Raw genomic sequence first — 17,347 nt, forward strand, 5'->3', positions numbered from 1 at the left:
AGGGATAAGTTTCTCACTCCTTTATTGCAATATCAGACCATATGAAGCTGAACGTGATAAGAGGGAGGACAAAAGGAAACAATTCTGCACGGAATGCATTGTTTAAAAACTCAGGAACTGGCCTCCCCAAACGCGCCTCGCATTCCTCCCCCCTCTGAAACGAGGAAGAACTGAATCGAACAGGGGGCGGGGAGTTGAACCATCTTCCTCTGTGGCTCCTCCCACATGTAAACCAGCTCCTCCCATTCTCCCTAAGCCCCTCCCTCTCCGGTTAGCTCCGCCCCCAGCACCGCCTTCTTCAAGAATCCCGGACTCGCTGCCTTTAGCCACTTTTAAATGTTTTCGGGTTACAGAAATGAAACCCAGTCTCGCCTAAACCTATCAAATCCTTTTAAAATACAGTGGTTTTTTGCGGTTTTAATTATTTAATTATTTATTTATTTGTCCCCCTGTCAGTGAGGCGGCACTTCCGGTTGGGGGAGGAAACGCTTCCGGATCACACGGCGCCTCAGCTGGGGCTTCCCAGCAGGTGGGTGAGAGAGACCCCGGACCCTCGCCGTTCTTTCTTCCCTGCTTGCCAGCGAGGGGAGACGAGGGGGGGGGGATATGGGGCGGGGCCGGCCTGCGGTTCGGGGAGCCGTGGGGCGGGGTGGGAGTGCCAGGGGAAGCGCTTGGGTAATGGAGGGAGCGAGCAAACCCGGGGGAAGGAAATAACCGCCGCACACTCTCCTTTTGCAGAGGTGGCAGCAGCCTCTCTCTAGCTGACAGGTCGCCCGCTGATTATGCCCCCACCTCACAGAGCAGAGGCTTATTGTGTTTGGTATTTTTGAAAATAGGTTTCTTACGTTTTCGAAGCATAGATGCTGGTGGGCTGGGGAAAAGGACAGGATCTCTGAAATGGGGGTGTTTCAGGCAAGTGAGAATATGGAGGTCAGAGGGAGTGAAAGGCGAGAGGTGGTGGTGGGGGATCTGGGAGGTAACCAGGGGGCAACGGAGAGGCAGAGTCCACGAAGCAGCTAGAGATTGGGGGCTGTGGCATAAGAGTCGGAAGGGACTACAAGGATCATCCACTCCAACCCCCTGCAATGCAGGAATCTTTTTGCCCAAATGTGGGGCTGGAATAATCCCCTGAACCCTTGAGATGAAGTGTCTACCAGCTGAGACATTGTTTGGGCAGTGGTTCAGGGTGATAACTGGTCCAAATCTCCAGGCTGCCATAAAGGTTTCTTAAAGATTTGAGACCAATCGCTATATTTCAGTCCAACTTACCTGGTAGAGTTGTTTTCAGAATGAAAATAGGCAAGGAGGAGAACTGCCTATGCCATTTTGAGGCCCCTGGAAGAAAGGTGGGCCAATAAACATATGGGGTTTTATCCAATGCTAGTCCGACTCTCAGGTTTGAGAGGCTACTGAGTGTGTGTTTTTTGGGGAGGGGCAGCTGTTCTGGTCACTTAATGTTGACCAGAACTGACCCATTGAGATTAATGAATCTAAGTCTGCAGATTTGCTAGAATAGAAAATAAATAACATCATCTTCTTATACATGTCTACTAGGAAATAAGTCCCACTGTATTCACAGGCGCTTGCTCCTGGGTAAGTGTTCATAGGATTGCTGCCCGAGTCATATAAATTAAAATGGACAGGGTAGGTGATATCTATGTATCTACCTATACTGTATCTTGTTTGTTTGGGAGCAGGAAACAGTTTGAGAGGAGAGACACCCAGGTACTATGCATGATCTCCTCAAAGAACTGTCTGAAATGTTAATGCCCTATTGCAAAGTACCGTAACTTGGAAATTAGTAAACAACATAACAGTACATCCCAGTGACATTATATATACTGTACTAAAATACTAAGGATTTCAGTTCTTACTGTATGTGAATAGTTTATTTTTAGTTGGCATGTCTATTGAAATCTTTATTACTATAACTATTATGTTTAGATCTCAGTCCAAGTGGAATTAAATAGGAGTAAGCCCTTTTAACTTAGTTGAGTTGCAGTGAGGGTATTCAGGAAGAATAGCAGGGTGTAAATGTTTTATGTGAGTAAATAAAACCACTGGACCTTACTTCCAAATAAACAAACATGGGATTGGGCTGCACATCAAAAGTTTTAAGTAATAAATGCAAAACAAATTTTCATTTTTGTCTTGGGGAACTGTATGGAGCCTTCCTTGCTTGGGCTGTTGGAAAAATATGTGATATAGTCAACACATTAGTACTGCAACACTGCTGCTGTGAAGAGGAGGCAGAAGTGATTACTTGTTAAGACACCTTCCCCTTCTACTTCTCTGTCTTTCACCACTTCCTCCCAGCCAGTTGAGAGTTCATACGCACAGAGGAATTGAGAAAGAAATGCTGGCGGTTACTCATTTGCACATGCTGTATTGCCTATTAACTAAATGTAAACGTTGAAGTTAAAAACCAAGCAAAAAAAGTAGGACAGGGGAGAAGGAAATTAAAACAGGGATTGGCATTTCTTTGGCAGTAGTGAAGGTTATTGTATATGAATGCTTATTCAACCTTTTCGCTTCATAAATTCAGAGCAGGACTGAAGCCTCACAACAACCCTGTGAGGTAAGTTAGGCTGTGAGAGACTGTGTGACTTGCCCAATGCTAGTGATTTCAATTTGGGGGCCCCAATTCCACCCTGCTAATGGGAAAGTACTTCTGGGGTACAGGGCCTTATTTTGCTGGCCATGTTCACTGCTGAGCTTTCACACAGACTCCTCAGCACCTGCCAGGCGGGGATGGTGACTCTGGTAGGATTGTTGCATAAAGTCTCCCTATATATAACATGCTGCCTCCCACTTACCTTTGCCTCTCTTCTCTTTTGCACCCTCCTGCTCTGCCTGTGTTTGCTGGACAGCATGTCGGTTTTCCGCTCAGGCCTGCTGGTTCTGACATCGCCACTGTCGGCACTTTCCTTGCGTCTGGTACCCATTCTCGCCTCAGCTGCCCGGCTGGTACAAGACACGCTCTATATTCACCTGCAGCCAGGGCTCAGCTTGACCGGCTCCACACAGCCCCATTCCACGTATGTCCCTGCTACATCTGAGGTGTACACCCTTATCAGCAAGTTATATGCCAACGCCGACATCCATCGCCACCTCAATGTCCGGGTGCTGCTCACCAACATCCTCAACCAGGGAGCTGCTCCTCCGGCACTTGGATCCGTGCAGAACCTCTCCCAACCTCCTGAAGTGGTGCTTACTGACTTTGAAACCAGAGACGGAGGGCAATCCAACCCAGTCAAGCAGCGGCTGGAGCGTTACGCTACCAGCTGCTACAGCTGTCGCCCCAATCTCATCTCTGTTTTGTTGTACCCTGAGTATGAGCTAGAAGTCAGTGATGAGGAGCTGTCCGCACAGCATGAGACCAACGCAACTGAGGAGCCACTGCAGAGCTACAGTGATGTCGTCGTAGGGGGCACTTTCGATAGACTTCACAACGGTCATAAGATCCTTCTGAGCGTGAGCTGCATGTTGGCAGAAAATCGGCTTGTGGTGGGCGTCTCGGACAGAGATCTCCTGGAAAGTGGGTCCCTTTGAACCATGTATGCCCTTTCTCCAAGGTCCCATAAAGCTATTGATGGCTACTAGCCATGATAGCTATGCTCTTTCTCCACGGCTGGAGGTGGTAATGCTACTGAAACTGTAGAAGGGCAGAGCACTCTTGTCATGATTGCAAGTTTCCCACATGTATCTGGTTGGCCATTGTGAGAAAAGGATGCTGGACTAGATGGGCTAGTGGCCTGATCCAGCAGGCTCTTTGTAGATTCTTATGTAATGCTACTAAAAACAAACCAAGAGCACTGAATGAGCAAATGCTGTGACTAGAATCTGGGTTGGAAAACCCCAGAATTGGGTGAGAGAGTGAGCGGGATAATTTCCTTGTTGCCTAGACATTTATTTTGGTGCTTAGGAACTTAAAACATTTTCTAGCCCTGACTGGAACTATTGCTTACCAGTTAGTTACATTTCCAGGCCTTGAAAAAAGAATTCAGATTATCTAAACATTAGCAACAAATGTTCTAACAGGATGAAGAAATATTCCAAATCCTTAAATACTACCCAGTATTCCAAATCCTTAAATACTACCCAGAGACTTTCATATGCCTGGGATATTTTTGACCCTACAACATCTTTTCTGTTTTGATATGAGCTGGATCATTTTGGTTTTCTCTCTTCTTGAGGATCAGAAATTTAATCCTTCTGTTTTTTCAGAGGCTAGGATGTGAATTTGGAAATGAGGCTGTTGAGCCACAAGATAAAGGCCCAGTTCACACACAGCATTAAACCAAGACATGGATAAATGTGAACATGCAGGTAGTGGTACTCAAAGGAAAAATCACAGCTGCTAAGCTCTTCCTCTAGTCCTGCTGTGCTCCCCAGAGCTAGTTTGGCTTAGTGGTACATCTAAACTCAAGCTCAACCACAAGCAGTAAACCAAGAACACGGATAGGCTTGTTTTTTAAAAATAGGACTTGAACACCCTACATACATGATTGCCCAGGCATGCAAAGCTTACAGCTCATATCTAGGAATTTGAAATATTTTTTCAGACTTGTTAAAACTAATGTCTTAAAAAGTGGTGTTGGATCCTCGGGTTTGTTGCTATTTTTTACCCACACTTGGCTATGGTTTATAAAGGTGAAGGGATAAAGACCAGTGATGCTTAAAAATATGTTTGGCACTCTGCCAAACATAATTTATCAGGGTGATTTTTCTAAAGCTTCTAAGAGCTTTGCATAATTTGTTTTGATGACGTTTGCAACTGTGGAGTGTCCCTGTGCCCAAAAGCTCCAGGTTTGCTTTGGTTTGGTTGGAATAGCAAGCAGACCTGAATAGGATTTTGGTGGAACAGGGTAGAAGCCTCTTGCGGAAACCACAGCGCAAACAGCTCAGCCTCCCTGTCTCTGCTGCACAGGACAGGAACTGTAGGTAGGAAGCTGCCTTATAGCAAGTGGGGCTATTTGTTTGTCTACTCTAGACCAACATTGTCTATTAGGAATGACACCAACTCCCCAGGGTCTCAAGCTGAGGCCTTTCACGTCACCTGCTGCCTGATCTTCCTTTAACGGAAGATGCTATGGATTGAACTTGGGATCTTCTGCATTGCAATACATGTGCTCTATCACTGAGCTATAGGAAGAACCACTTGCAATCCTGCATGTCCCCTTTCTCTGGCCACACACAAACCGGAAAAGACAGAACGTGCAAAGAGGATTCTGCCAAAGCCCCTGTCAAGATCTTGCACTTTAGTTCTCATTTGTTTGTCCCAAGCCCTGCTCACCTATAGGCAACAAGACAGGAAAAGCTAAAGCAAGCACTGGAGAACTGTAAGTGGGAGCTGTAACAGAGCTCACTTATACTTCTTTGGATTCATCACAGATGCACCTATGTTACTGTGATGTGAAAAATTATTGGGCAAGACGAACCTTTTAATTGCTAGCTCAGCAAAACAAGCAGCCCCTCAAACTTGTATATTTTTAACCAGCGTGGGATTTTGTTTTTCCAATATTGCTTTGGGTGCCTCTTACACGCAGCAGGAGACACAGTGAGGTGGCAGGTCTTATCAGGCTCAAAATACGTCTGTGATGGACAGTTTGCCCTTTTCTGTAAGCCGCTTAGTGTGATAGCATCCTTGTGCCTGACAGATACTATGTTGGATGTTGGCAGCTAGATTAACTGGTGTGTGAGTGGCATCTCTACAGCACATGTGGGAGAACTTACTAGGCATTTTGCACATTCCTAAAAATGTCATCTTTCCCCCTTCCTTCTTTCGCCACCTGCAGCCAAGATGCTGAAAGAGCTGATCTTGCCCTTTGAGCAGCGTGTGGCTCAGCTCAGTGAATTCCTGGTGGACATCAAGCCCTCCTTGCGGTATGAAATCTCCCCCCTGTTTGACTACTTTGGCCCGTCCATCACTGACGGCAAACTGAAGTGCATCATAGTCAGCGAAGAGACCCTCAAGGGTGGCCTTGCCGTCAACAGGAGGAGGGTGGAAAATGTAAGTCTACTGGGAGCCCCAGCCTTGTAAACAAATCGGATCGTCAAGAAGTTTGGGGGTGCATGAAATAAACAGAGGCTTTTCTGCCATGGACAGGCTGAGCCTCCATATATTTACAGTATCTCATCTCTTTTTAAATCCATTCTTGCTAGCATCCTGCGATGGTGAGCGCCATCTGCTAAATTCTGACCTCCATTCCTAACACATAGTCTCTCCGTCAGCCCAGTGTTCTGGCACTGCTTGTGTTTATTTTCCTTTGAGTCACAATGGTTTTTGCTCAGAGAAGATTTGCTCTTGGGGCATACGAATGGTCCAGCTGGGTCAGGCAAACAAACGATGTGGCTTGGCTTCCTGTTTATCAACAGTGGCCATGGATATGCCTCAGCATATCTGCTCAGAAATATTGCTAGGTTGGAATTTAATCCCCTTAATCAAAGAGGCTGGACTGTAGGAAGCTTTTGGCCTTCTTTCTTCATTGTGCAGCCTGGTTCACATTCTTGAGAAAAATCTCAAACTGCTCTGTATAAGGGCCTCTTTCGGCTCTGTGCTTGTAGCAATCTGAACGGAGAACACAGATATCCCTGCCAGAGTTGGACTAGATGTCCTTTTAGACTTTTTCAACCCTGATTTGATAAATCCAACAGAGGGCATAAAGCAACATCCATTCCTATGTTGTTAATTTACTGCAACTGGTAGTTGGCTGTATATTGCCTCTGAAAATGGAAGCTCTGTTTCTAACTATGAGGGTTTAGTAGCCACCAATCGGCTGCTCTTGCATTTACTTAATTCTCTTAAGAACCCCTGTGTTTTAGCTGGCACTGCACCATCCTGGGCAATGAATTCCATAAGGTCAAAGGTGTATTGGGTGAAGAAGTATTTTTCATTCTGTATGTAAAAGAGCTTAAGGTCTCTAAAGTTGCACACTCCAAGTTGCATAACTATGCAGATCTCAAGCCTTTGGGGGTGTTGATTTTTTTTTTAAAGTAGTCTCCTGTCCTAGTTTGTTGTCTTGGACATTTCAAAATATTAAACATAATTTAGCTACCCATTTCTCACCACTGGGGCAGAGAAACCAGTCACCCGGGAGAGGCAGTATAGTGTGGTGGGAGTGTCAAGACTGGGACTGATGGGACCCGGACTCTAATCCTTACTCCATCACGAAATACACTTGGGTGACCTTGGGCCAGTCATGATCCCTCATCTTAACCTACTGTTGTAATAAATGTGGGATGTAAATACAATAACTAAGCAATGAGTCAAACGAGGGATTCTCGCACCTTTTCAAAACCTGCTTATAGGTGAACTTCAGATTCACATCATTGTTAGTTGCTGGGAATGGTGGAGCCAGGAAGTTAACTAGCAATCTGCTAATGTGCAGCACAAGCCTGATTTTGTTTGGGTAAGTTTAGGTGCAGGCTGTGTTTCAAGGAGCAGCAGAACCCACCCTGTAGCTGGTTGCCAAACTGTGGCAGAGAGAAGGCCCTCTGGTTTCCTTTCTCACTGTTGCTCCTCCTTCCTCACTGGCCCATGCTCTGTTGCAGGGTCTCCCTGAGCTGGCTGTCCACATCATCAAACTGGCTCTTGACCCTCTGCATGGCAGGAATGAGGAAGAGAAGATCAGCTCTTCTAGCCTGCGGTACAGGCTGCTTGGGACTCTGTTACACCCCCCACATGTGAGTAATACCCTGTGGCAATGAACTGGATAGGTTATGGTTTGGCTAGATGGGGTTGTTGTTGAATCTCCAGGAGGAGGCTTACTTGCAAGAATAACGAGGTGGAGGGAGAAAAGATGACACATATAGGGTAAGGAGCAAATTCTGATTTTCAGCTAGGAAGGCTGCTTTTTGTCTGGCCTGCTAAGTGGGCAGAGACTGGAGGTGAGTTAGTTTAACATCCTCCCTTCCCCATCTTATGAACTCTAGCCACTGTTTCCTCCTCTGTGTGCTGCTTGAAAGCGATTAGAGGACTCAGGGATGGGGAGCATACATGCAAGATCAGGGTCCTCATGTGTCATCAAGTGTGGTCAGGGGCATAGGAAGGGGGGAGTGGTGGGGGGGTGCCGTCCTGGGTGTCATTATGGAGGGGGGTGACATTTGGCGCGCTGGCCGCCCGCGACTCCCAAGCCTACCCCGAGCCGTCAGGGTAAGGGGGGAGCTGTGCTGCTTTGCTGGTGGCATTCCCCCCCCCCCCTTCCCCCTTTGTTTTGACAGCTTGGGGGAGGCTTGGGAGTCGTGGCTCGCCAAATTCCGCCATGGGTGGCTCGCTCTGCCCCTGGCTGCAGGATGCACATGCCGCTCCAGGCATATGCTCTGCCACTGAGTGTGGTACTTGAGTAAACACAGACAGTGACAGACAAACTCCCCACAGAAAGAGGATGCTGCCCACTGAAGAGAGTGCAAAACTTGGAATGTCCATCTGAGTCAACATGAGCAGAAGTTTATCTGGTGACAGGCTTTCAGTGTTAGAGCAGTGCTGTAGGACAAGCCCACGTCTCTGCTGTAATGTCTTAGAGCGGCTCAGAGTGAGCAGCAACAGTTATAACAACAAAACTAGGATGTGCATAATTGTGTCTGTGTCCCCAAACAACTCACTCTCCTTCACCACCCCCAGAAAGATCCAGGTGTCCCTTGCCACCCCTATGTTATTGGGCTGACAGGCGGGTCCGGTAGTGGCAAGAGTTCCATTGCACAACATCTGGTTCGCCTCGGTGCTTTCCATTTGGATATGGACAGTCTTGGACACAACATCTACCATCCAGGAGGACCTGTGTATGCACAGGTGGTAGAAGCATTTGGAACAGGTATTTCAGACTTCCTGGGAAACATTTTTTAAAGTCAGGGAGACTAGTAAATTAAGTTGCATAGGTAGTTCTTCAGGAATTACACCTAAACAATGTTTGGTTATCTTTCCCTCTTGGTCCCCTAGCCCACAGCCTGGCTGCTTTTTGTCTCTAGAAACTATGTATGCCCCCATCCCAATTCCAGACCTAGTTTTCCCTTTTCTATTTCTCTTCTTTTTGTTTTTAACAAAAGCTGCATTCTTCATCAACATGTTATTGCTGACAGTTTCCCCCGAACAGTTAGAAAGTTTGTGAACATGCAAACTATGGTTTGATGTGAATGATTTTCTGTAGCACTCCTTTCCTACTGCTGCTGTGCTGCAGACAAAACAAGACAGAGTCTGGCTTGTTACGTTGTCTGAACCAGGGCTCATGGTTTGTTCCCACAAAAAACCTATGAGCAGAAAGCCAGCAGCAAACCTTGGAGTTCGGATAATACAAGTTGGGCTCTGACTTGTTTTGTTTGTGGAGCAGCAGGAGTGGGAGAGGATCACAGGAATTTTCTAGCTCACATTAAACCATGGTTTGTTTTAAACTATGGTTTCATGTTACATGCAGACTGAACCATTGTAGGTAAAATGCTAATAATTGTATAGCAGTGTTTCTAAAATGGTGGGCTAGGGGGAAAAAAGAAATGGTGGGAGGAAGCTGCTATAAGAGGAAGCATTTGAGTGTGAAAGGACCTAGGAAGAGGGATGAAAGGTTGGGGTGGGGAATAAGGGCCAATGAAAAGAGAAAAGGAGAATAAATTACAGAAGATGAGTAAAAATACATTCCGATGCCAGGGGATGGAGGGCAGGAAGGGGAAAATATAAAATAGAAATATTTTCTATTTATTACCTCTGGGTTAGCAAATTCTGCCTGAAATATGGAGGCTGAGTCACAGTACCTCCTGATCAAATGCCTGCATTTAGCTCTAGGAAAGCTGAGCTATGGAACCCCTTGCCACCAGAAAAATGCTGAGACTTATCCAAAGAGAGTTTAGATACCAATAAAAATAATGTCCGTAATTGCCAGCTGATTAGGCCAAACTCTGCTTCCATTGTCACCATGTTGTGACTGAATTCACTCTTGCACCACTTTTTTGTTACTTGTGGACCTCAGTAATTTTTCAGTCCTGTAAAGTGGGGCCTTGGGTAGAAAGTTTGAGATCCCCTGCTGTACGGAACCAAGAACAAGTAACACCGTTCCTTCTTTGCAGATATTTTGAAAGAAGATGGAACCATCAACAGACAAATCCTGGGGGCCAAAGTGTTTAGAGACCAGGTAAAAAACCCTCTGGGTTTGGGATCAATGTTTAACTTCAGCCACCACGCCCCTCCCTCTCCCAATTGGCCATCATTTGTTTTGTTCCCCTTTGTGCCTCTGACGCTAGCTTGCCTCTTCAGTCCACAAAACTAACAGAACCCTTTCACCTCTGTTCTCGGAATGTTTTCCTCTTTTGTGGGTGAAAGGTACTCACTGGGGAGTAGTGCATGCAGGAACAATTTCTCACTGTACAGTATGCAGAGTTTGACCCTTAGACTTGGCACTTCAGTGCTAGAAATAGTGCAAGTGCATGCTAGGATACCTCTTCTCTTGTACCATGTATCACAGCCCACTGATCTGTTAGCCAAAGGTGCTCTGCTCTGGGATTTTTGCACTGATGTATGTTTTTCTCTAGCCCCCTACCCACCCATGTCCAATATCGGGCTGTTACCACACTCACAACCCAGATTATTGACCAACAGCCCTCCTTTGCCTCGGGATATTTACTTGCAGCCTCTTTTGTTCCCTCTCCCCAGGAGCAGTTGACGCGGCTCAACAATATCATGTGGCCAGTGATGGCTCGAATAGCGAAAGAAAAGATAGACGAGGCAGCTGCACAGGGTGAGGAGGGATTTGGGTTCTTGGCAGGAGTTGTGGGTGGGGATTCATGGATAAATGGGTGCATGAAGAGGCTGCTATCTTGGCTTTTTCAGACAGGTGTTGGTAATCTCCAATCACTTAACATGGAGCCTAGCCACCAAAGAAGCTTTTCCTGGCATATCTTTTTAAAATACTGTCCTCCAGTCACTTTGGAAATGGCTTAAAACATGGGTAGGCAAACTAAGGCCCAGGGGCCGGATCTGGCCCAATCGCCTTCTAAATCCAGCCCGCGGACAGTCAGCATGTTTTTACATGAGTATGTGTGCTTTTATTTAAAATGCATCTCTGGGTTATTTGTGGGGCATAGGAATTCGTTCACCCCCCAAAAAAAAATATAGTCCGGCCCCCCACAAGGTCTGAGGGACAGTGGACCGGCCCCCTGCTGAAAAAGTTTGCTGACCCCTGGCTTAAAATAATAATTGTCAGGGACTGTGCTGGGGAGGGCTGCACTGAGAAGGACTGGTGGGAGCCCCCCCCCCCCGCTGCTCCTGATCTGGATCCTGAATATTACCAGGAGCAGGAGGACAGTATAGATTTGGAACAGTGGTTTGCCGAGGGACATAGTTCAGAAGGCAGAAGCTGGGAAATACTGGTTGGGGAACATCTAGGAGAAGAAACACTGGAAGAGAAAGGGTTAACAGATTCACAGTTTTTGGAAAGCATTCACCCCCCCTTCCCCAAAGTTAATGGAGAGCTCAGAAAGTGGCAGAACAAAGCACAGAGGGTACAAGATCAGATTACAAGATGTAGAAGTGACGTAGATTAATAGGGACAAAAGAGGGTTGGATCCTTAATTGGAAGCATTGCCATTCTGGGAGATGTGTTCTTTGTTCTCTCACTGTGGTTATTAAAGTTTCTAACTGGTAAGAAGACTCCTTTTCCTTTGTTCTGCTTATCTACTGCCACGGGGTGGGGTGGGGGGGAGGAAGCCAGTTCCCTGAAGCCTGACAATAATAGCACAAATATAGGATGGTACCTCACACCCAGTCAGGGCATTAGCTCATCTAATTCAGTACTGCCTACACTGATTGGCAGCTGTTATCCTGGTAGGCTTTCAGACAAGGGTATTGTACAGCCCTACCTGGAAATGCCTGGGATTGAACCAGGGACATTTTACATGAAAAGCACGTTCTCTACCACTGAGCCTTTCCCACATAAGGTGGGGCAAACCTAAGTCCTGCGTCCCTTCTGTCATTGGAAGGAATTCTTTTCCTGCCTGAGCTTGGAAGTTTCTCAAAGCTGCCCCTGCCTGTTCTGCAGGAAATGCTGTGTGTGTGCTGGACGCAGCCATGTTGTTGGAGGCAGGCTGGGCAGACTTGGTGCACGAGGTCTGGACGGTTATCATCCCAGAAGATGAGGTACGTACTGTTTTTCTCTGTGTCATTTCTGCAGCTGAACGATTCCACTTCTGTCTCTCTCAGCAATTTAGTACATGGCATTTTTAATGCTAGACCAAAAGCATAGCAGACACACACTGATTTTTGAGTGATTTATTATTATTATTATTTTGGTTGGACAAACTTGCTGGAGTATGCAGGAACCCAGCTAGGCAGAGGCTGTCTAAAACTCAAAAGCTCATTGTTTGTTTACGTTGTTTGTAAATTACTTTGAGACTTACAAATGTAATAAACCTGAACCTCAAAGCTTATACAGTCCATGAGGGCTGCATCAAATATTGTGGCTTTCTTATGCAGAAGGCACTTCTGTGCAGGGAAAACATGGAAACTGCCTTTAGATTATAGGTTGGGGAACCTTTTATTTATTTATTTTACAACGTGCACTTTGCTGTGTGTACATGGCAGTGAAATAGATGAGTGTATGCAAAAGTGCTTTTCATATGTAGAATGTTTACTCTGAATAGTAATAGTAATAATAGTAATAATAATAATAATAATTAATAATAGTACCCTGCCTATCTGATTGAGTTGCCCCAGCCACTCTGGGCAACTTCCAACATATATAAAAACATAATAAAACATTAAAAAGCTTCCCTATCCAAGGCTGCCCAGTTGTCTTCTAAAGGTTATACAGTATAGTTATTCATCTCCTTGACATCTGATGGGAGCGCGTTCCACAGGGTGGGTGCCACTACCGAGAAGGCCCTATGCCTGGTTCCCTGTAGAAAGATACGCTTCTAATCAGTTTCTGTCTTCTCTCTGTTTCAGGCCCTAAGACGCATCATAGCCAGAGACAGGCTCAGTGAGGAATCTGCCAGGTTGCGTCTGCAAAGCCAAATGTCCAACAGCCAGCGCGTGAAACAGTCACACGTGGTTCTCTCCACATTGTGGGAGCCAGCAGTTACCTGTGAGCTGGTAAGAGTCTGCTGCTGCCGCTACTCGAGAGACCACCTTGCAGCTTCCCTTATAAGCATCCCTTTTCTGAGCCCCTTCCCTGTCAACCTTATTGAATAATCAATCACCTGTCCTTTCTTCACAGGTAGAAAAGGCTTGGGCCCTGCTCCAGAAACGCCTCAAAGAGGAGTAGAGCTTTGAACCGAGATGGAATCACTTCTTCACTCTGCTCCTTTGGTGCTGCCGGTCTGGAAAAGTCTACGGCAGGTGGGCCCCACCCCGACGAGGGGCCACAGATGAGGGTGGAGGTGGGGGGAAAGGGGAGTTCAAAATGCTTGACGGTGAGAGGACAGAGCTGACCTCCCTCTGCTTCCCCCCCGGTTGCAAAAAGGCTGAGGGAGAGGCATGAACAAGTGAGGGGTGAGGGGCTGCCTGATGGAGTAAGAAGGAGCAGCTTTTAGCATCCAAAGCCATTGATGGGTTTCATGATTCTGATGGAGACCAACCTTTCAGCAGCACGACTGACCAACGACGACACTCAGAGGTCACAGGGGTGGGGAGGGGCTGCTCTGCTTTAGCCCACCACTGCTCTGTTCTGTGTTCCCCGTGCATAAGCTACACATAAAGACGACATCTCTCGACAGCTCCGTCTCTGCGTGGTTGTGCCTGACACCTTAACACCTTTGTCTGTTCCACAGCGGTTGGCGAACAAGTTCTTCTCTTTTGACAGTCATCAAAAGATTTGTGGCAGAGCGGGGAAAGCTAAAGATGCATTTTCTTGATCTGAGCTTTGTGCCAGTTTCTATGGCCCCAGTCAATTCCTTTGACAACCTTCCCACGTATGCAAAGCTTTTGAAAACAAAAGACTTGCCATCCTGTGTTTGTCATTATTATAACTTCAGTCGCTTTAACCTTTTCCTCAATAACTCAGTATTTCTTTTTTTTAAAAACCCTTTAAAAATGAGTGTTCTCTCATGATCTCTTGCCTTTACCCTGAAGATTAGTTCTTTGAAGCCAATTGAAGATAATTTCTACATTTCCCTACAGCCAATTCCTGCTTCTCTCTCCATGTGTGCACACCTTTGTGATGGCCCTTCTTCACCATGTTGGTCCTTAGTCCTCCTCTTTCTTACTAGAATTCAAAAGTGATGGAGGATATACCATCACCACCTCCATCAGGCCAGCGGCCCTGGCAGCCTTTGGCCTTTCTGTGCAGCATGTCCACTTGTTTGAGGCTATTTACTGGGCAGGCACGTTTTGTCTGCATAGCTGCTGTCCGCTTGTGCCACACTGTAGGAAGGGCGATGGCTTGGTGGTAGAATATCTGCTTTGCCTGCAAAAGATCCCATGTTCAATCCCCGGCATCCTGGACAGCCGCTGCCAATCAGTGTGGACAATACTGAACCAGATGAGCCGATGGTCTGACTGGGTTTGATGTAACTTCTTATGTGGTGAAGTTGCTATCAGTTAGTTTCGGGGGCTCTGGTCTGTTGTGGTATCTGACTATGTTGACTACTGGTATTGGCATAAAATACATGGAACTTCTGATTTCCAGTGGGTGTAAAATATTGGATGCGTCAAACATGGTGGCTTAATTTTCCAAGGCATTTGTCAGCTCTTCTTAGATCACCCAATGTCTTGGCACAGGCATTTGGGAATCTTTATGATAGGGGAGAAATGGAGTGCGGTCAGGCCCTTGTAGAAGGTGTTGAATTAAATTGCTTTTTCCAATATTATATATTTTTCTCTTTAATAATAACAATAGTTTATTATTTATATGCCACCCATCTGACTGGCTTGCCCCAGCCACTCTGGGCGGCTCTCAACAAAAAACAGTAAAAGCACAATAAAGGTAAAGGACCCCTGACAATTAAGTCCAGTTGCGGACGACTCTGGGGTTGCGACACTCATCTCGCTTTACTGGCTGAGGGAGCCGACGTTTGTCTGCAGACAATTTTTCTGGGTCATGTGGCCAGCATGACTAAGCCGCTTCTGGCAAAACCAGAGTAGCACACGGAAACACCGTTTACCTTCCCGTCGGAATGGTCCCTATTTATATACTTGCACTTTGTCATGCTTTAGAACTGCTAAGTTGGCAGGAGCTGGGACCGAGCAACGGGAGCTCACCCTGTTGCAGGGATTCGAACCACTGACCTTCCGATTGGCAAGCCCAGAGGCTCAGCGGTTTACACTACAGCACCACCTGCATCCCAAAAAAGCACAATACACCACCAAAAAACTAAAAACTTCCCTGAGCAGGGCTGCCTTCATATGTCTCTTAAAAATCACATAGCTGTTTATCTGTTTGACATCTGCTGGGAGGATGTTCCACAGGGTCGGCACAACTACTGAAAATAGCCTTTGCCTGGTTCCCTGTAACTTCACCTCTCGCAATGAGGGAACCACCAGAAGGCCCTTGGAACTGGATCTTCAAGCAAGCCATCTCCGCCCCATGATCCTTCTGACTTTGCTAATGGTGGAGCATTGCCTCCCATAATTCTCTCTCTGGCCACCCCATAGCAGCTGCAGTGAGCAAGGGGTGGGGTCATTTGTGGCCCTTTCTGGCCCTTTCTGGCATCACCAGACCAGCTTCGCATTTTGCTTGCCTGTGGCTGTCATGATGGCAATGGCCGACCCTCAAAAGAAATGGTGCCCAGCAGCTGTTAGGACTAGGCACCCGCCCAGAAGTGCCCTCCATTGGGAGATTAGTATCCTAGCACCTGAAGGCGAAGAACAATGGAGCTGCCAGACACGCTAAACCAGTCTCCCCACCCTGCTGCTCCTTAACAGAGGATACCAAGAGAACTTAATGACCATCCAGTGTGTAACAGTGTGTTAAGAAATGAGCCTCAGCACTTCTGCCCCTTTTTGTTTCCCATTACAAGATTTGCAGAATACACCCCTATCTTTTGTTTTATAACAACTGCCTTCAGATCCTATGTGGAGTGGGTTTCCAAATGCAGTCCTCCTACTTTTGGCAGCTATTTTGCCCAAGTCCCTCTGGAAGCTCTGGGCTGCTTGCCTATCTTTTGCCTTTAACAGCTGCACGAGTTCTCTCAGGGAGAAACGTTGTCCTGCTGAAGTTTTGCCTGTTGTGCACATTTTAAGGGTACGGCAGCCTTGGCTGATGTAAAGGTGACTAATCCCACCTGGCTCCTATATAACACGCTTGAGGCCAAGGAACAATTATAAAATAAATTTCTAGAGGAGTAACCATGTGCACCTGCAGTGCAAATGCAGCAAACAGTCATTTGGCGTCAGATTTATTGTGCCAAACGCTTTCATGGGGCAGAGTCCACTTTATCCAATGCATCTGGACCCACAAAAGCTTGTGCTACAATAAAATCTGTTCGTTTTAAAGGAACTGCAAGACACTGTTGCATGAAAGCCAAAGACACTCCAGTTATACAAAACATTCCCTCAGAACAGTAGGGGAATTGACAGGGCTTAATTAAAGCTGAAGATCAACTTTGGAATCTGAAAGCTATAAATCTCTGGTGATGCGGAAGTTGGGATCTGAGTCTGACAGCAGCATTATGACAGGTACTCCGCATGTGCTCAGAAGCACTTATTTCCAAATATTGTAGGGCTGCCATTGCCAGCTCCAATTTAGCTCAGCATTTAAGGGTTCCAAAGCTGAACCAAAAATAATAGACACCATCTGCTTTGTGTGTATACATTAGGACTAATTTCTTCTTTGTTAAATATACACATAACATTTTGTCAGTAAAGACAATGCAGGGGCTTAATGCAAACAGACCAGGCTCTTTCTACCCTCTTTCCATGGTCAGTCTCAGAGTGCCAAGCACAAATTGTTTCATGGCTATTTTAATCCAAAGCAGTAGCTATAGCAGTTCTAGCAAAGAGACATTCCCATAGCTCAGTGGTAGAGCATCTGCCTTGCATGAAAACGTCCCAGGTTCTAGCCTTGATCTCTCCAAGCAGAGCTGGGTGAAGCCACTGGCTGAAATCCTGGAAAGCCGCCGCCTGTCAAGTGTGCTGAGCTGGCGCAAGAGACGGGAGTGCCAACAGGTCTCCTTGCCAAGGGTGCGAGGCAACCCAGGTGCGCTTCTGCGTAGAGGGGCTCCTCTCCAAACGCAACAAGGCTGGCTTACACCACATTTTGACGCGGTTACACATGGCCGTCTAAAAAGCGGGAAGCGGGAGCACGCACAAGGCCACCAAGTCCAGAGTCCGGCATTACCTAACTCTGCCCCCTGCGCCGCCGCCCCCAACCTCGGGCGCGCACGAGGAAGGCGGGGAAGGGGCTGGCCCTTCCGCAGACGCGCACAGGCA

At 46.7% G+C, this 17,347-nt stretch overlaps 1 protein-coding gene across 5 annotated transcripts; it reads left to right on the forward strand.

The window, feature by feature from the left end:
- The first annotated feature begins 328 nt into the window (after positions 1-328).
- On the forward strand, positions 329-13,694 carry COASY (Coenzyme A synthase). Of its 5 annotated transcripts, none has more exons than XM_028702652.2 (10): positions 329-529; positions 2,871-3,538; positions 5,799-6,013; positions 7,555-7,686; positions 8,624-8,813; positions 10,054-10,118; positions 10,637-10,721; positions 12,021-12,118; positions 12,926-13,072; positions 13,197-13,694. In XM_028702652.2, the coding sequence occupies exons 2-10, from the start codon at positions 2,872-2,874 to the stop codon at positions 13,242-13,244; spliced, it is 1,647 nt and encodes a 548-aa protein (XP_028558485.2). In that variant the 5' UTR covers positions 329-529; position 2,871; the 3' UTR covers positions 13,245-13,694. The 5 variants fall into 5 exon arrangements, with proteins under 5 accessions (XP_028558485.2, XP_028558484.2, XP_028558487.2 ...); XM_028702651.2 differs by lacking the exon at positions 329-529 and adding an exon at positions 673-820; XM_028702654.2 differs by lacking the exon at positions 329-529 and adding an exon at positions 844-1,346.
- The last annotated feature ends 3,653 nt before the right edge of the window (positions 13,695-17,347 follow it).

Source organism: Podarcis muralis, chromosome 13 (assembly GCF_964188315.1).
Source record: "Podarcis muralis chromosome 13, rPodMur119.hap1.1, whole genome shotgun sequence".
NCBI classification, from domain to species: domain Eukaryota; kingdom Metazoa; phylum Chordata; class Lepidosauria; order Squamata; family Lacertidae; genus Podarcis; species Podarcis muralis.

What these genes read in the sequence shown, in the direction of transcription:
- COASY (XM_028702650.2), top strand. Translation starts at nt 2,508, where the DNA reads ATGAATGCTTATTCAACCTTTTCGCTTCATAAATTCAGAGCAGGACTG. An exon ending in ACAGGAGGAGGGTGGAAAAT is followed by an intron (nt 6,014 to 7,554) that starts GTAAGTCTACTG and finishes GCTCTGTTGCAG; the next exon opens with GGTCTCCCTGAGCTGGCTGT. An exon ending in AGACGAGGCAGCTGCACAGG is followed by an intron (nt 10,722 to 12,020) that starts GTGAGGAGGGAT and finishes CCTGTTCTGCAG; the next exon opens with GAAATGCTGTGTGTGTGCTG.